The sequence below is a fragment of the Electrophorus electricus genome, chromosome 4 (assembly GCF_013358815.1).
Source record: "Electrophorus electricus isolate fEleEle1 chromosome 4, fEleEle1.pri, whole genome shotgun sequence".
Taxonomy (NCBI): domain Eukaryota; kingdom Metazoa; phylum Chordata; class Actinopteri; order Gymnotiformes; family Gymnotidae; genus Electrophorus; species Electrophorus electricus.
Window position 1 is genome coordinate 29,179,003 of NC_049538.1, and position 20,063 is coordinate 29,199,065.

Sequence of the window (20,063 nt, forward strand, 5' to 3'; positions counted from 1 at the left end):
TTGTAGTTTGCACATGCCACTCTTCCACTCCTCCCAGAACTCACTGCACCCATATATTTTATTCAAAAGGCAAAGGGGGATTAGGATGGTAACATTATAGTGCAGTGGTGTATGCCTGAATAATTCTTTGTCACTGCAAATGGGAAATGTGCTAAAAGTACTGAAGAGCTTACTGGAAAGATCCTTTCAGAGGAAATGAGTCAAACTAAAAGGTAAAAGTGACCCAAGAAAATTTCTTTTAAGTGTATAATATTACCAAAAACTAACAACATAGGAAATGTAAAAATAACCCTTTATATTGTAGGTTCTATATGGTGTGTGTGTGTGTGTGTGTGTGTTTGTGTGTGTGTGTGTGTGTGTGTGTGTGTGTGTGTGTGTGTGTGTGTGTGTATGTGTGTGCTTCTTCCTTCAAGCTCCTGTGTAGTATCTTAGCTGTTCCATGGACTGCACTTTTTTAGTTAGTCTGGTTTTTTTAGTACTTCGTGAAATAGATAAAATTCTAAATTTAAAAAAATAAATGCATCCTAAAAACTACGAATAGGAGTTTGCAAGCTACATCGGTCTTGGGGGTTAGTGTGTTAGTGGGGTTGCGGTTTAGTGAATGCATGTAAAAAGTAAAGACGAAGGGCAAGAATATTCTCAGAACTACTGGAACTTGCAGGTAACTGACATACTGTACCATGCTTCAATAAGCACTCTAATATTATTGCCACCAATGCCAGTGGTGTTCTTCAGAATACAAAAGCACTGTGCCTGAATCAGAAACAGCTATTCAGGGAGCATAAAGAGACCTCATATTAAATAGTTTCATCCAGAGGCTCACACTTTTATAAGGAGCCTCTTCAATACCAGACAGCTAAATAGAGAGTCATTCTGGGGTTGACAAGCAGAGCACGGATTCCGAGAGCTCTAGTAGATTTCTTTCTATTCTTGAATGCATTGACATTATGAGACAGTTGACAGGATGTGAAAGTGTTTGAGGAGTGTTGATTTGGGGGCACTTTCCAGCCTATAGAGATCAGTTATAACCACTAAATGCTCAGGACAGTATTGATTTTAAGTTGAGCCATCCCTAGAGAGCCAGCAGAGAGGGAAGAGAGAGAGAGTGTGTGTGTGTGTGTGTGTGTGTGTGTGTGTGTGTGTGTGTGTGTGTGTGTGTTTGTGTGTGTTAGTGTTTGTGTGTGTGTGTGTGTGTGTGTGAGAGAGAGAGAGAGAGAGAGAGAGAGAGAGAGAGAGAGAGAGAATGAATAAATATCTTGCTAAAAATGAAACAAATTGATCAGCGCACTCTCATCCTAATCAATCTTTGCAAGCATATTGCCAGAATAATAATAAGTTGGGCAAGGGAATGTCAGTTATGAAAAATATGCAGGAATGATTTCTTTCACAGAGGGGTGGGGAGAACAGTGCTGGGATATATGAGCCAAGCCAAGCCACTGTGAGGCTGAAGGGATATCTTTGGGGTATTTTAGTGTCCTCTTGTTGGCTGCAATTGAATGAAAAATTACCTTAAAAGTGTTATTTTAAAGAGGAACATTGATCAGATCTGAAGTTGTGGTTTGAATGGAGAATGGTCTCAATTTAAGCTATTTTAGCAACACAGAGTGGTGGTAGGGCAGCACATCAGGGTTAGGATTTGACTGGAAGAGGCTGTAGTCTGCAGTTTGCTGGCCTTGCCACGGTTGCTACGGCTGCCAGGTCCCCACCCCCTACCTACACAGCCACTGTATAAATCACTCATCCTGCACTCTGAACCCAACCTATTTCATCTCCGTATTTGTGAATCTGAGGATGGGCATTGCCTGAATAACTCAAGACAATGCAAGTATATTTATGTAGCAAATTTCATATATAGGGCAGTTTGAGGTGCTTTAAAAATGGATGTAAATTATAATGGCAATTGAGTTAAATCAGTTTCATGACGTGTGGAGGCAAAGCAGAATGCGGGGACGAGCCGTGTCTAACACAATTAACGTTCATTTGATACAACATGGTTAGCAAACTAGCCTGGTTCAAACGTCGACCCCATCTATACTTAGACACAACACTTATATACATGCATACACTAACGACACACAATAAGGAGCAGGTGTGAAACACAGGGAGGGCATGGCCATACACACATACACACACACACACACACACACACACACAAACACAGACACACACAGAGATACACAGGGAGACATTTGGGGGGAGGGGCCATACTGTGAAATCAAGTGAAATCTTGTAAAATCAAGAAAATATATTCATGTAAAAGATATACACATTGGAATTCAATAGAATGAAGGCAAAGTGAAGTTTAAACAGACAAATTCCAGTGATGCTACTACTAATTATGTAATCTGAAAAGTACTCAAAGGATGCCGATTAAGGCAATTCTGTAAAACAACCTTTGAATGTTCATCCTTCCTTTTGAAAGGATCAGACAGCAATCCCTGATTTTCATGTCATTTGTGCCCTCTTCCGATTTGTCTCCAGCAACATTCTGAGTTTGATAGAACACTTACAAAGGTGAGGTTAGTAAAATCAGGCCTTTAACTTCATCCTGTTCCCGCAGCTATGCAGTAACCGTGCAGGAGTCTTATGCTCACCCATTTGACCAGATATACTACACTCGCTGCACGGATATCCTCAACTGGTTCAAGTGCACCAGGCACAGGTAAGCCTGACTCCCACCTGCCAACACTATTGATCCCTTCACCTCGATGTCCACACCCCCCTAAACCCTGCAGCTCTGTGCGTTGAAAGGTACGGGGGTTCTGGGGTTTTTTACAACTGTGCTAAAGTAATTGATGTAAATTGCAGTATTCACAGCCTGCGTGGAGATGCCTCTTTGACTGTCTTCTGACACTGCATCAGTTTTAATATCCACCTTAAATACCCTATTGTTGACATCCCTGGATAAAAGCAATGTGCAAAATGAGTTGCCATCTTCCCCGACAAAGTAAAACCTCATTCACCCGCCCACACAAACCTTTCTTTCATTCACTTAATTTGATTTATTTGTCATTCTGGTGCTTTTCAGTATGGGTTAAATGGTGGAAGGTGCAACTTTGAAAAGTATAGAGAGGGAAGGTAATGCTAACAACTTGCGAATAATATTGTCTTCATATCTGTATCTTTCATTCTAATGTACCTGCCAGGTTATTGATGCTTTTGCTCTTACCTTTGTGTGTGTGTGTGTGTGTGTGTGCGTGTACGTGTGCGTGTGCGTGTGCGTGTGTGCGTGCGAGTGTGTGTGTGTGTGTGTGTGTGTGTGTAACCTCCAGGATCAGCTATAAAACAGCGTACCGCCGTGGAGTGCGAACCATGTACCGCCGTCGCTCACAGTGTTGCCCTGGCTATTTCGAGAGTGGAGACTTGTGTGTCCGTGAGTGTCTCTCTCAACTTTTACGCTGTAATTCTCCCTTAAATCAACAAACACCAATTTCCACCTTTTCACCAGCGGTTATGGCCACAGTAAAAGCATTCATCTTAAAGGCCACCTAAAGCAGGCTCAGGTAGTGCTACAATTATGAGTGAGTATAACTTGAGCAAGTGAGGGTTAAGGGGTCTTGCACAGGAGCCCAACAGCAGGATTTTGGCAGCGGTGGGGCTTGAACCAGCAGCCTTCCGGTTACAGGTCAAGTACCTTAACCAATGAGCCACCGCTGCCCTGCACAGCACTGCTCTCCTGGCTGTGTGCACAACGCCGTCTCCAACCTCAACTCTCTCCATTCTCCCAATAGAGCCATCCATCAGGGTCTGGGCCATCTCCAAGGCATTTGTCCAACTTCATACCTCAGGCATAATTTGTTCCTTTTATTATTGTCCCCACTCATGTTCTGCAGTCTTGAAAACGTCTGGATTAATACAACACTGGTATTAATGGAATTCATTTATCACACTGCATGAGAATGAGACGTCCCAGGGTCGATTTCATTGAGAATGCATTGCCTTTATTCCAGGCGCGCCCACCATAACAGAATAATAAAGGGTGTTGGAATGTTCTGGTGCTGACGGCCTGCTTTTAGATTTACACCCTTGTTCCTGTCGATGTGAGAATATTTGCCTTTTATAGACTTTCCTGCATCTACCTAAACTACTCGGAGCATTTTGTGTGGGGGGGGGGGGGGGGGGGGTCAACTCTCGTCGCTTTCGTTGCATTCAGGCCAGCCTTGATTTTTCTCCCAAATTCACTTTAATCATGAGTGAGTGGATCCTATCAGTCAGCCAAGACCTCTGAGGACACGGTTCAGCAGTTGTTTGACAACACGCGAAAATCTCGGAGTGAAAGAACCTCACCCAGCACCATGTCAAGGTGATGGAGTAAATGACAATCTCACTAGGCTCCAGGGAGGGGATAAGAATCAACACACGTAGCATAATGGATAATAGGATTTGACGCATCCACAGCTACTCGCCATTATTAACCAGGGGACAGGGCTGACTTTCTGATGGATATCTACTTATTATGCACTCAGGATTGCTGCGTTTTTTTTCTTGTGGGACTAACCTGTGATGATTGCAGTGTCCCACGGCCTCCGCATACAGTATGTACGGATCAAATGCGATCAAACCAGAGCATGCCTGAGGTGCTGCTGTCTGGGTCTCTCGCTGTCGGGTGAGGTGGCTTGTACCTTCGTGCTCTGATGTGGGTTGTTCCATGGTTCTTACACACCTCTAGTGACAGTAGGCTTTTATGGATCCGGAGCCAGCGTAGCAGCAACAAGATCAACACACGGTATCTGAGGATTTTTATGACTGTCCCTAACAGTTCAGATTAGCAGCAGACTACAACACCTTCAACTCTGGAAATTTGTTTTTCTTTTTTTTTTCTTTTTAAATGTCAAAAGAAACTATGGCTCCCAACAGACAAGTCAAATGATATATTTGTTTCAGTCAGTCATCTTACAAATGCTGGTGATCTTTGAACAGGAGAGATCAGTCTCTCATAAAGCTGTTGAGGAATAGAAGAGCTAAACACCGTCCCTCCTGAGGAAAAATAAGCAGCTAGCCCTTCAGACATGTCAAATAAATGGTATTGACTGGAAGGCCTAAGACTCCCCTAGCACTTTGGACAGTGTGTATGCCTATAATTCTTTATCTTCAATTAAATTCTGAAGTGTTACTTTAACCTTTATGTGAGTAATTATTGTCTTGAAATTTTTAGAGATTTTTCCACCACCAAACTCTAGTCTGGTTCATCACCAGTGCACACAATACAAATGTATTCAGTTCCATCTTTTCATGCATATTTCAAGCACCTTAAGTAAAATACTGCCATCTATCCTGATGGTGAGCACAGAGGAGCCTCTGTGGCAGGACCGCAAACGTGAAACTGAGCTTTGGCACTATGGAACCCAGGAAGGAAAATAAGACAACAATATGATACTCACAAACCCACGATGAGATTATTTAAGGTCACATTAATTTTTCAATTGATTTACATTTCCATTGTGCTGTATCAAAGGGAATTTTACTCATTTTGATGAAGTTGGCAAAGAATCCCAACAGTTGTTGTGTTACCGCCATTACAGAGAACAGCCAGTTCCTCACCCTTTGTTGTTTCGTTTGGAAACTCGTAATTATTTAATGAGATTTAGTGCACCAGAAACAATGGAAACCTCCATCATCAGATAGTTTCAAAACTTGTTTCTTTAATGTTATTTCAGAATAACTGCAAGACTAAGAATGAGGAGGATTTAATGTGAACCTGGCAGCCTTTTCTGTTGATGAAAAAAAATGATTCCGTTTTTTTTTTTCTTATCGACTAAACCAGAGGCCTGTTCTCTCACAAGCCTGAAGGCTTGACCCAACTAACAGCCATGGAATTAGCTGAAGCTGGGCTGGGAAACTGTTTTGACATTGTTCAGAGGTCTTTATGTAACAGGGGAATGGCGATAATCAATAACCCTTTCATTAGCGCATAATAACTGCCACAACTTCATAGTAGCAGTCACTCCTGTAAGTGAGCGTCACTGTCTGAGAGGGAACATGGGAAACATGAATATTCACTCTCCTCACTGGCCTTTCCCAGTGTGCCCTCCTCCAGTTGGTTATAATCAATCTGTAGACTTCTTCATCACAGGCAAAGAGTTTTTTTTAATCTTGAATTGGATTACTTTATGTTGCTCATAGTATAAAATACATGTTAATATTAAAATGTAAGATTACATTGAAAAAAAACAATGAAGTCTTCTAATGTTGTGTGCCATGCTGTGTGTGTGTGTGTGTGTGGGGGGGGGGGGGGGGGGGGGGGCAGGTGATCAGACGTGTTGTGTGTAATCTGTCTTTCTGATGGTTCTGCGTAGCTCGGCGATGTGGCTAATCCCGCTGCTCTTCCCTGCAGGATTAAGGGCTTTGTAGCGACACCAGTGTTCCGCGCACAGGGACAAGAGCCCATATTAAAGGCTGTTTCATTACGTATGTGTTGATCTTTGCTTTTCTCTTTAAAATTAACAGCCCAGTTCTCAGGTTTTATCTTCTCATAAGTGCTTTCTTCAAGCAGTTTTTCTCCTCTAGTAACAGGGAATCTCTCCCATGTGTGCCGGCTAAACCATGAGGTCATGCTGTAACTCACGAAATGGCCAAGACCAAAACACGTTTTGTCAGGCTGTTGTAAAGCCCTAATTAAGAACTGCTGAAACAGTCCTGCTGACCTGCCCTGTCCTGCAGTAGTGCTGAGTTTACTAACAGAGAAAATGTAACTCGTGTGTCTTCTACAAGCCTCTGTTGTTTCAGTGATGGAAACTAGTCTGCCATATAGTTCTTGATTGGGAATTTAAAGGCTATGGCACTAAGCTCTGCTGTCAGTGCCTGTATGACATTCAACCGAATTCTCATTAACTGGCCGTGTGTTTTGAAACCAGTCCCTTAAGTTGATGCATGTATTCTTTTCTCTTTATTTCTAGCAAATACATCCTGCAGTCAATGTTATATTACACAGCCTGTGATTTAGGAATTCATCACCTCGGGATGCCAGAGAGGGGATGTATAGTATCTTTTACATAGACATGTTGATTTGTTCATACAGAATAAATTATGGAATCTCCATTATGTGACCAGGTTTTGATTCTGATCTCTTTTCACATTAAACATATTTTACTGGTACATAATGTGTGGCACTGTCGGTCAGTTCCCAAATAGTTGTACTCCAAACAGTGAGCTGGTTGAAATTTCAATAACTCTTTGAAGCTTAATGGGACGTCGGCATTAAACCTCAGCACTTTTAGTTTCTTATGTCTTGTTGGAATAGAGGTGCTGTCTTGATGGTTAGTGAGGAAGTGTTAATGAAGCACTGCTTCCTCTGTACGCTGGAGAGTTCACCTAAGATGGCTTAATAAAGGCTCTCCCACCAAACCGAAGTAGATTCCACATTTGGAGTTTTAATGATGGCTGGGATGATGGGATATTTTCTCATAAAGGGATTGGGATGCCTTTGATTTCTGTTTCTTTTCTCAGTGTTGTTTCTACTTTTAACAGCTTCAAAGCCATGATTTTAAGATTAGATCAGTTTGGCCCTGATTGAGGTGTGTGCTGGGAGACGTTTGTGGGTGAGTTGTGGGATTGCTGCTTTAAGAGAGCGCTGTGCAGGTTCATTAAGTGTTTATGAGGTTCTCCACAGCTGTCTCCACACCTAGCAACCTGGATGTGCTGTTTTTGAAGTAGGATGGGTAATGTACATTTTTCTTTCCATGCTCGGTCCTTATCTTATCCATGTTGAGCACTATTGAAAGCCTGATGATTAGAACTGAAATACCTGAGTTTTTCTGTTTTACTAGTTCATCCACAATAGCATCTCCTGTCTATTAATGGCACTGGCAATCACCAATTAACTCAATTATTACATGGTCTGATAACACTTGAGTAATGAGTCTGATTAGCTTTTTATCTCAATGAAAGGCTCAATTTTCTACCAGCTCATTGATTCTCTTGTTGAAGGAAAAGACCAATTAAGTTTTAATTAAAACACAAGACCTATTTTTATCATGAATTATACAAATGTACAGTTTAGATCTCAGGGGTTTGCTATGCTTTCACCCAACTTTCACCTAATTTGCTCAAAAGATATGACAAAATGTCCCTACTACCAGCTGATCAGAAATTGCTGATGGCAGCAAAATCACATCACGTGGCAGCACTGGATTTCTCCTTTACTGATCTTTGAGTACTCTGTATGGGCTTGCTGATTTCCAGGAGTCGATATTGACATCTTTGTCAGCACAAAAAGCCACGGGATGTTTTGAAAGAAGCGTGTGCTCAGGCTCCAGGGTTGTGCGCTGCCGTGGGAACCCTCCCTGCATTATTTGGCACAGACGGGTTTTAGCATTTCTGCCGGCGGAGCATTTCTGCGATCAGAGCTGATGTCCTCTGGGTGTTTGAGGATCTGTTCCTCCTCCTTCCCCTCAGTGCGGCTGGTGGTGTGGGCCAGTCAAAGCCTGACTGAGAGATCAGCCTTATCCATTCTTGCCACGCCCACTCCGAGACCAGGTGCCTGCTCCTCCTACTGCAGCCAGCCACACATACTTCCATAGATCTATCCTTCTAAATTCTTTCTATGGATGTGGTTAAATCCCAGGTAATAGGAAAAGTTCCCAGAACTGAAGGTTCTCACAAAGTTATGTTATGGTTAAACACTGCTCGCAATGTTATTTTAAATTTTTATAACATTTTTTACTAACCTGTCACTGAGTGTTTCCATAACATTTGAACTTCAACTTTCGGAAAACATTCTGTTGAATGTTTTCATAACTAAGAAAAACCTGTTCTTAGTATCTTTGTAAAATGTTCTTATAAAAAAGAACTCTGAACATTTCCAAAATAATTGACATTCAGTTTTCTGAGAATTATTCTGAAAGAAATATTTGGTGAATGTTAAGAAAACTGCTAATCATAAATGTTCCTTGAATATTTGACTTGCAACATTCTCAGAATGTTTTGTTGTATGTTCCATTAACTAAGAAAAAAATCTATGAACATTAAGAAAATTAGAAACAATTATTAAAAGAAATTATTTAAACATAATCTTCCACTGCCATAAAAGGAACATTAGATGAACTCTAGATTGCCAGAACATAACTTGGAACACAAGATTATTAGCTGGGATATATCACTATTGCTGCGCCTACTTCTGGACCTAAGTTAAAGGTTATTTGCCAAAAAGTAAACTTTTTATAGCTGACAAAATACTGCATATTCCTAGTTTATCTCAACGTCTGCTTCTTCCATTAATGCTACTGATTATATCTAAAAGCCTAACTTGTATAGGTCCTTTCCATTTGAGCTTGTATAAATGCCTCGATGTTAGGACCACAGCCTTTAAAGCTATTTGCAATGTGGTACATCACTCCTATGAATCTGAGTGCTCTAGTAGAGGTTAAACTGCATTCACCATCATGTATGCAGCCAAGCATGAAAGACTGTGGATGATGATGTTCCAGAAAGCTTTATTTGCAGGGAAATCACCAACAAAAGTCCACTCTATTAGATCATTAGTCCACTCTATTAGATCCTCCAGCACAAACACGCTTGCGGACATGATAAAAATATTCTCTTGGAAAAGTAAAGATTATCATAAGTATGTGTGGCACACAGGCACCCTGGTCTTCCGAGGCGCTGACATTTAAGATTTGCGCCATGCTCTGGGCTCTTGTGTACGTGATGGAACTTGAAATATTGGTCCTTACTGAGTGACTCATATACAGCTAAGAGCTGTGAATAAAACCTGGACCTGGGGAAACAGGCAAAGACGAGCCCGGTCACACTATATATCAATCTATCGGCCGCATTCATCACCCTGGTGTATATATGGACTCCATTGCATTACCGGTGATTCATAACAGTTTGTTGAAGAACTGAATTTATGAGGTTATCTAGAGACGTGTGATTTATGGATTGTGTGTCACAGTAGTTAGGGTGGGACAGCTTGCACAAAAGCCACTCTCTTTGATCTAGATCAACCAGAATGTACCCATAATAGCCTGGCCCCTGTTACCATTCACTGGCTATCAAGATTCCTTTATCAACTCTCCTTCAGCAAAATAGGTGGCAAAAGCTCATTAATATTGTTTAGTTGCTGGGACAAACCGTATATCTCAAAGTCGGAGATAAAGGACAACTCATAGCATGTGCCCCATTTTTTTTCCTTGTGCTGTCATCATGAGTGAAGCCTTAAGAGCAGAGCACGACCCCAGCCATGCTTTGGGAGAGAGGCAGTGCTGATTCCAATCACAGCTGATTGCACCAGAAGCTTTGGGGCCTGACTGTTTCCTGACTCAGATAAGAGCACGTCTCTTTGAGTCCTGCTGTCCAGGTGACCTTCAGTGGTTTAAGATTATTCATGCTAAATAGCTATTGCTCTACCCTTTCTTTTTGTTCTATGAGGGAAAAAACAACAACAAAGGGCCAAAACTATCACCATGACCCTCCCAGTGAAGGCGAGGGGTCCAGACCAGGATTACTAATGCATGTGAGTAAGCGGTCGACAGTCCTGTCACTCAGTGGGGGTGATTGGGAAAAATGGCCACCGAGGAAGCAGCAGAAGGGCCTTGTTGCATGCCGTCACGTTCGACTGATGCTGGGACAGACGGCAACCTGATCGGATTGGGAGTGATGGCAGCTCACGTCATTGGTTCCTCTCTCACACGGCATCCCAGAGACATCAGCCCAGGTCTCGAGCTCATGGAGAATTTGTTAGCTCAGGGTCGGAATGGGTGTGTAATAAAAGTGTGCGTAGGAAGAGGGGTTGCTAGTCTTTTTTTGAGGGGATGCAGCAGAGATTACAGCCAGCCTATTGTTCCACCACGTGGCATTTTAACTTACTCGGAAGCTTCTTGACGGTTGCTTTTAAGAGGCATGAGGCCGAGTCATTACAGTGTGCCTGAAGAGTTCTCTAACCTAGCAAACCTCACTCCTTACAGCATTTACAGGAAATATACTGCTATGTCTCTAGTCTCCTCTACCTGTAAATACTGTGTGTCTCACAATTATGCCTCTTTGTCTCTCTGTCCCTCTCTCTCTCTCTCTCTCTCTCTCATAGCCCTGTGTACTGAGGAGTGCGCGCACGGCCGATGTGTGTCTCCCGATACGTGTCAGTGTGAGCCAGGCTGGGGGGGTCTGGACTGCTCTAGTGGTGAGTTCACTCTCTCATTAACTCGGAGAGCACGGTTCACTTCATTAAAGCCCTTGTGCTCACAGTGTAATGCTGTCTCACTTCCCCAGAGAGCTGGGGCCTGCCCACCAGAGCTCTCAGTCTATTACAGGAGAAAAGCTCTCCACCAGCACATTTACACTATGATGGTATTCCAGCTTCTGAGCCGCAGTCTCAGAGCTGCGACGCACAGAGCAGAACACCTGGGATCCCTCTGAAATGGAAGCAGTGCTTAAAATCCAACGCATGAAGGGCAATGTTTGGGTTAAACCCTTAAAGGTCAACAAGTGATTGCTGTAAAAGCTACGGAAGGGAGCCGCCCATACTCACGCATGCGTGGACACGCGCTACACATGCAGTGACATGTGGTGAGGCACTCACATGGGATTTCTCTGTTGCTGCAGTGATTATTTGTGATTATTATGAGTGCCAGGGCATGTCTCAGCATATAAACCTAAGAATGGCGGGGCGTTTGAGCTCCGCATTTCCTTAGGATGAGGATGCTAGAGTGATGAAAAGATAAAGCATGCTACCCAGTCCAGTGCTTTGGACTAGGCGTAGTTCTTAGTGCGTTAGATCCTGGCTCAGCAGTTCAAGTTTACATTTTGAACTGCTCATCAAATAAAACAGTTTAGGTTTGTACAGATGATGTCTTGAGAATAGAGCAAACATTGATGACAAATTCAGCTGGCTTTCACATCCTACCGCAAGATGTAAACAAATGGCCCTATGACAGCATGTATTGAATGTTCTTGGTTGATGTGCACCATGTGTATCTAGAGGGTAAAAGCAATGAAACATAGCTGAATGGAACAGAAACCACCCTGTCACCTGCCTCCTGCCCCCTGCCCCCTGCCTCCTGCCCCCTGCCCCCTGTCACCTGCCTCCTGCCCCCTGCCCCCTGCCTCCTGCCCCACACACTGTGCCAGTGAATCAGGCTCCTCCTGGGGACAGCTGGATTATTCAGTCTTCAAGCAACTAAATGCTGAATACTCCAGAGTGGCAGTGGCAGATAGACGAGTCAGAGAAAGATGGTAGAAAGTATAGACCATTTAAATATTTATGTGCAGACAGCAACGTGGGTGGACAGGGACTACAAATACATGTTTTCAGGGTTGGGACGGGGTCGCCAGACTTGCTGACCCGAGTTTGCTGTATCTGCGCTAAGCAGGTAAGATAAATCCACTCTCGAGTTATCAACACATTCCCAAACGCTATTTCCCTCTGTTTCTGATGTAAATCACATTCTCTACTGCTCATAATATCAGGGATGCTGATCTTTAGAGCCATGGCCTGTGCTTTGACCTAGTTTGTTAAGTCCTGTTGCAGAACTGCTCGGAGTTCATTTGCAACCTTCGCTACACATATTTACCAGTGAGTGATGGCTGCTAGAAATGGAGGTTCCTTAGTGACATAAGGATCTATTGGGCATTTTCATTAACAAAAGAGCCTTTTCATGATTACCAGTAGTGTGTAAATCAGCCCCTGGCTCAGTGGCAGTGGCTTCCACTGTACATGCTCCCCGCGCAGCCTTCTAGAGAGGCGGAAGAGGAGTCTCCCCCGAGACTACAGGATTCTCTCTCCCTCTCTGTATGTGTCCACATGTTTCTGTGTGCAGGTGCTGGGCTAATCCGTCTTATTAAAATCGGACATTGTGATTGAGACCAAGGCATTATTCATAACTTTCATATTTCCATACCAGGCACTGGGCCAGTTCTTTTCATTTACGAGCTTTCATCTACAGAAAAAAGGAAGAGTGCCAATTTTTAAATTAAAGCTGCTCCCTTTTTCCCTTGCACATAAATGGTGCATCGTGGGGTTTTTTTTGTTTTGTTTTTTGGTCACTGTATATTCCTGTCTCCTCTTTCTCCTCCTATCCTTTGTTCTTTATCTGTCTCTGTTTCTCTCTCTCTCTCCCCTAATTTCTCTTTCTCTGTCTCTCTCCCTTACTCATGGATGGGTGATAAGGAGCATTAGCAATACAGGGGTAAGTGCATTCTGTCATCACTTTAGGGGCCATGCCGACTAAGGGAGACAAATGGCAGTGCCAACGTGGTGCTTCATAACCATTGTGGAGGAGTTGAGGTGTTATTGTGAAATAAGGTAGTGATTCCTGGGTGCCATGTGTTATGTGCAGAGTGGGGTGGGAGCTGGTGGGGTGGTGATGGGTTTGCAAGCTGCTTTACGTGGCACCAAGCTCAGAGCCAAAGTGGAAGGCCCTGGGCTGCTGATTTGGAGCTGTATCAAAGCGGCTGGCCAGTGTTACTGGAGCAGCACTCCCCGGGAGCTCGGCTATTTGGGTCAGCAGAGAGAAGAGTGAAAACTGCACTCTTAGGCAGCATGATGGAGGGGGGGGGGGGTGCAGGGAGGAGGGAGGGAGAGGAAGAGAGAAAGAGAGAGAGAGAGAGAGAGAGAGAGAGAGAGAGAGATAGGGAGGCAGAGAATCAGAGAGGGAGAGAGAAGATAGAAACACAGAGTAACAGATAGGAAGAGAGAGAAACAGTGAACAAAAGAGAAACAGGGAGATGGAGAGAGGAAGGAGTGAAAGAGAGGGAGAGAAAGAGCGAAACAGAGAGAAAAGTTACTTTTGGGAAGGTTTGCTGGTTTCTCTCAGGCGGGCATAGATGTGCCAAAGCAGCCACAGCCAAAGGCTTGGCATTTCCCATGTCCTGGTGGCCACAGGCCTGATAGGCTGGACACCACCACTGGGAAAGCTCCAGGTACAAAACGATGCCACTAGGTCACTGTGGATGTAGCCATGCTGGCACGCAACTTGCTTTTATTTCACTCTGAAACTATTTGCTCTACCTAACTCACACACTCTGCGTCAGAATTCGTCTCGGATTTGTTTCCCTTGCTTTGGCAACAGCGTTTGTTTCAACTTGATCATTTGTCCAAAGCTTTTGAGAATGAATAGTTGGTCGGTGAGACAAAGGGAATGGCTAAAAGAGTTGTATATTGATCATTTCAGAGCACAGATTTCATAAACCACATTACATTTTATTTGACGAACATTGCTGCTGCAACACTCCCAGAGCCCAGAGTAATTGTCTTCTGACTGGCTGAGGAGCTTTGACTTATGGCGCATGTTATTGTCTGACATGTGGTTCTGTTGTGATGTTCGATAAAATGATACATGCCGTCTTCTACATTATTGCGAATATTTTTTGTATCCTGCTAGTATATTGGATTGTAATGTTTACTCCACACAGTGTTAAGGGCAGATAATGTGAAGGCTCTGATGAGTGAGAGAAGCAGTAGATGCTCAAATCAAGAGCGTGGAGACTGTGTTTTTTTCTGCTGGGTGTCGGACACAATATGATATATGTGTGACCATGTGACAATATGTGCAAATGATACAATTTTGCCAAAGTCATTATTTACAAGTGGAACACTCAACATGGCCGTCATTGTAGCTATATTGTACCATTGAAGCTGTACATCCTCTTCTCATGGAAATCATTAAACACCTTCTTTCCTAGAGAGTGTGATTCTCTTCAGAGTCATTTCAGATGTGAAACCGATCTCCTCTTATCCTTCCTCTCCTAACATCAATACGCCGTGGCATGTATTGTGATGCCGTCAGACCTTTTTAGAGCGGCCGTGATGAAAGACGCTCATCAGGCCAGCAGTGCCCGTGTGGTAGAAGCGTTACGCAGAGAGCTTCTCGCGGTGGTGCTGTGTGTGACAGCGGGCGGAGGAGTGTTCAGGTGCGGGAGATGAGGGGCCCGTGGGGAAGCGCACTGGCCTATCGCCGTCTCGCTCAGCAGCAGAGCCCTTCACACAGAAGACGTCTCTCTGCCTTCCTCAGGCCCTTAACAGCATACCTGGGCACTACACTGCAGACATTCAATATGACTGATCCACACTGAAATAATTAGTAACCAAAGAGAGTCAACAGAGAAAGACATTGAATTTGACCTGGTTTTCCAGAGGTCCGGAAGATCCATAAGTCAAGTGGATTTGGCTTTGAATGCTCACTTATCAATTAAAGCTACAATGTTTTGTGGAAACTGGCCCTGCACTAAACCGAATAACAATAAAATGAATTAAGTAATGTAGTTGGTGAAGCAAAACTCAGTAAAGATGGGGGGATGGAGTACACGTATAGAGGCTAAGACAGGGAGAAAGACAAGAACTCACTGTCTCCTTGTCTCCACTGCCTGCTCAATGAACCATTCTCTTCTTTCCCATTGTCTTGTCGTTCTCTGCACTCTCTAGTTCCTCTGGTCTCTCAAAAACTCTCATATACAGTACAGACACTGCATGGTGGGATGTACCCTCAGCTCGCTTTCCCAAGTCTATGTGTGTCAGGGAGAGATTGGGGATATTTGTGTGCAGCTGTGAGAATGTGTGTGTGTGTGTGTGTGTGTGAGATTGTGTGTGTGTCACTCCCTCCCCTCACTTAGCTCGTTGCATTCAGAGAAAGTGACAGACGAAAGGCTAGTGCCTGATCGCTCATCGTAATTGTGCATTCCAAACACAGTGACAACTCTGTCTCCCATCACAAAGCTCATTTACGCTGCACCCTTGCAAAGCAAAACACACCTTAATCAATGGGATACCTCATTATAATACAGTCTGAACTTGATACATTTTTGCATGCATCATGTCTTTTTTTAAGTGCTCAACAGTATGAGGCTGAAACTCAAGCCTAGCTCTTCCATCGGAAACCAGAGTCAGCGCAAGCTTTTCCATCACTTTAACCAATCAAAACGGCGTGTCTGATGTTCTCAGAAGGGGCCCAAACCAGACACCCCAGAGCATGTGGCTGGCCCCAAGGCCTCCTGGCCTTTTACTCAATATCCTTTGGGTGGGTGGGTGGGTGTTAGCAGTTACAACAACACCCTGCTCACCCAAGTGGAGCCCCTGGAGCCCCTGCTTCTGCCTGGGCCATGTCTCTGCTGTTAGAAGCAAGGATGTAGGGCAGTTCTCAGTCAGTATCCCCCAGGGGACCTCTGCGCCTTCACACGGGAGGATGAGGAGTGAAGTTGCTAGAACAATAGAGCTTCCTTGAACAAAGTTTGGGTATGTGCATGTCCATCTGTTATTAAGGAAATAGAGGGCAGTTTCTAGCTGATTTGTTTTACATTAATTGGTTGAATAAATCACTGTATTATTGTTTGCTGTGGCTGATGCCAGGGCTAAGTGCTGCATAGCGCCTCTCCCTGGGCTACTCATTACCAAACTTTCAAAATGTGCCAAAACCTGTGTTCAGGCCACACTACAGCAAATGCTCAGATGACCCCAGGAAGGCTAGGACCAGCAAATGTTCACATTTAAATCATCTTACACATGTGTGTGAGCAGAATGGTGAAAATTGGTCTATAAACAAAAACACAAGCAAATATTTATGGCTAATCCTGCATTTCATCATTCACAAGAGCTAAAGAAGAGCTTTTCACCTCTCCAATGCAATTGCTTTCCAACATGACAGCCATACTGATGGAGTTGTGCTGTGTTTCTGTGCACTCTTCGTTATAATAGTTCTCTGGATTTTAGACAAAAAGTAAATATTGCAGCTGGACACAGTTCCCCAGCATTCAAAACAGGAATTTAGCATTTTAGTAGAGAAGTAATGAAAATATGCATGCTCCCAGTTGAAAGGTTTGGCTTCATTGGCTGTCCCATCAGTGCTGACGAAATCCTGCCACCCAGTACACGTTTGCTTTAGTATCACGAGTTTTAGAATAATGTTTGATACGGCCAGCCACATATTGTGATAGCAGAATTCAAAAAAGCTCCAACACTGTTGTTGAGGTATGTCTGTGGTGGTGGTGATTGCAGGTGTTATCCATGCTTCCTTCCACTGGTTATTGTTATTGCCTAGATTTGGTTCCATTACATTTAAAGCAAGATTCTTGAACATTCTCCTTAGTGACAGGAGCATTTAGATATCATGATTTAACAAGGCCATTAAAAAGCCCTGGAACTTTGTCCTCAGGAGAAGGTTAGATCTGAAATGGCTAAAACGCTGTTACAGTACTGCCTTCAGCTACTGGCTGCATACTAATGTAAAACCATGCTCTGTTGTGGTCATTTCACAGTCTATGAGTCATCCTTGATTTTGTGGTCCATTTCCATGTTTATGAAGTTGAGCACTACAGGATTCAATTTATTTCATTGATCGTTACGTTTGATGATCCCTTTGCTCAACATAGCGAGAGCCGACATGTTAATTTTGTAGCTGTGGAGCTGCAATTGCTGGTGGCACCGGAGGTGCTGCTATGATGAGGGGAGAGCACTGAAGGGCATTGCAGAAGGACTCTGGGTTTTATGAGCCAGCGTACAGGTTCACTTATTACAGATCTCTTCCAGCTCACAGGTCACTGGCTCTCACAGGGATAATGCTCTCATCCACCAATGGTTGATATTCTTTATTTCCTACTAAATATTGTTCTAGAAGCCACAGCTCCATGTGGACCTTCTGCACCACTGTGATAGGCTTCCATTTTTGCAGAGGAGGGAGCATTTTGTCAAAAGTCCAATTACTTTCATTGGGTCCCAAAGGTTAATCACATACCTCTAAACTACTAAATGCATTTTTTTTTACTACGAATTTAGCCAGAAAATATTCAAAAGTGCTTCCCTGAATTAAACCTTAATAAATAATTCATTTAGAAGTGGATATTGAATAGGCTGCAGTAGAAAAACAGAAGGCTGGATTTTAGCACAGCCAGCCAAGCAGTTTTGTAAAGTATTAGATGACCATGCCGGTTGGCTGTAAACAGACTCCAAAGCTCCACAGTGAAATGGCAGTGGATCCAGATGTGTGTTGTTAAACAAGGAACCTGCAGGCAACACTACTCCAGACTGTGGAGCATCTCCACAGGGCTACGTCCACCCTCCACGTTCTGCCTGTGCCTGACCCTGTATTGCGGGACCTGGCCTACATGTTTTACAGCAGAGTCCCTGGGTACGCCACTGGTGTAATGTGTATATACAGGTGCGTGTGTGTGTGTGAGTATTAGCAGTCTCCCTCAGGTCCACATGCACCTGCAATCTCCTGACGTTTAACCTGCGCTCTGCGCCACTGTTGCAGTGATTACGGGCCGTCCTCGGGGACATTGATTGTCCTGCTCCTCACAGGCAAGCTCCACACAATGCTGACGAATTAACTCCCAGCCCTGCCAAGTCCAATTAACTGTCAGTGCTGCATCGACGCGCCCCCTCGCTTTGTGAGGAGAGCAAAGAAAAACAAACTTTTAATCAAATTGTGCTTCAGGCCTCAGGGTGACTGGGATTTTTGTTTTGAATTCCTCTCTAATTCTCCACTATTTGCCATTATACTCACTTTCCTTAAAAACAGCTGTTTAGAGAACAATTTGTTTTGTCATGATTGAAGACAAGGATCAGTCCTTCCACGTTTTAATGCCAGACCACATTAAGCCAGTCATCCTGTCTGCAACACTGTGTGTGTGGGACAGGCCCTCAGTGCTGGCTGGATACAGCGCCGATATAATAGGGTAGGATGTGTTGCTTAGGTCTTTACATGTCCTCATATAGAAGGTGTGTCATCAATGCAACATTTTAGGTTTAAGCCCTGAATAGCTTCTAGCATACAATGTAAGAGAAATTAAGGTCCTTTTGTCCAGTTTAGAACAAAATTAAAACTGCCTTGTGTACAATCAGACGCCTGCAGATTCTCTCTTTCTGATGGCTGGCCAACCTAAAATCTGCTTAAATGAAACAATACAGACCTGCAGCCATGTATCAGAATGTAGTGCCACCAATTCCTCCAAGGTTGAGATAAACAACTCAAGCTTCTCTTGCTTTGATTATCCTAATGCAGACGTTTAAAGCCCAAGAATTAAATTAAATCCTTGCCTTTTGCCACTGAGGTAAAGGCTGAAGCCAATGGGACAGAGACGTTATCACACCGGTATGGCTTAATAGAAAGAACAAAGGAGCAGACTCTGTGATCTGTGACTCTGAGAAAGGGCATCTAGATGATAAGGATCAAAGAAGTTTTACAGGAAATGTAGTCCCTGCCAGATGATAGGATGCATTCATGAGAATAGTACCAGAACTCCCCTCTAATGTCCTTCACATTTAAAGAAATGTTGTGGAAACTCAAGGTCTCTCTTGGAATGTTACAATAGGATGGATGACTTAATTTTCAGTTTACTGTGAAGAAGATCTGGCATTAGCTGAGTGGAACACATTAGCCTGGAGAAATACAAGAAGCAACCGAACTTGTTTTCTGGTATTTCTAAATGCATTCCCATTGTGAATCTGCCTTGTGAAACTGCATATATTCTCTGTTCTGAAGCCTGAGAGATGTTCAGCATTTTACAGAGATTAGTCCTTGTTCTTAGCCCCTATCAGTTCTCCTTTTCAAGTTATGTGCTTTTCAGAAACTGGATTTCAGCTTGTGAGACTCAGACTAATTTTTAGACTGATTTAGATATGATCAGCCGATTATTCCCATCAGGGGGCTTTTTTTTTAAAGTCTCCTCACAGTGGATCAATATAGGCACCTGTCTCTGCTAGACTGTACCACAGCCTCAAAAACAGGCGAATTAGATTTTCTCTTTTACATTCCATGTGTCTCCTCATCACAAATCTGTGGCTTTATCTGTCAAAAGTGACAAAAGCAAATCATTTGTTCAGCCTTCGAAAACTTTGTGATTGCCAGCTGTTCTCATCTCACCATTAAGACCTGTACTGGAACTTGCCAACCACCAAGTGTTTTTTATTTATTTAGGGTTATTTCTTTATTCTCAAGGCTGTTTTTGACTGCCAGTCACACAAACACAATGGATTTCTCAGTGAGTCACTCTTGTGTACCTTTGACTTTCACTGTGACTTTGAGAATCCACAGGAATAATTCATAGGCTCTGGCAGGTTTCCAGAGATGAATGGAGAACAAAACTGCATTTAGAGCTCCCGAGGTTTGTTCTGGATAATTTTTGCACCTTGAACTTCC

The 20,063-nt window shown here is 43.4% G+C and overlaps 1 protein-coding gene across 3 annotated transcripts in view; it reads left to right on the plus strand.

Moving 5' to 3' along the window:
* megf11 (multiple EGF-like-domains 11) overlaps positions 1-20,063 on the plus strand; it is a 98,263-nt gene that overhangs the window by 28,585 nt on the left and 49,615 nt on the right. For all 3 annotated transcript variants that reach the window (XM_027027826.2, XM_035524987.1, XM_035524988.1), the window contains 3 exons: positions 2,561-2,662; positions 3,273-3,373; positions 11,024-11,116. In XM_027027826.2, the coding sequence (XP_026883627.2) occupies positions 2,561-2,662; positions 3,273-3,373; positions 11,024-11,116 (296 nt within the window). The remainder of the gene's footprint in view (positions 1-2,560; positions 2,663-3,272; positions 3,374-11,023; positions 11,117-20,063) is intronic.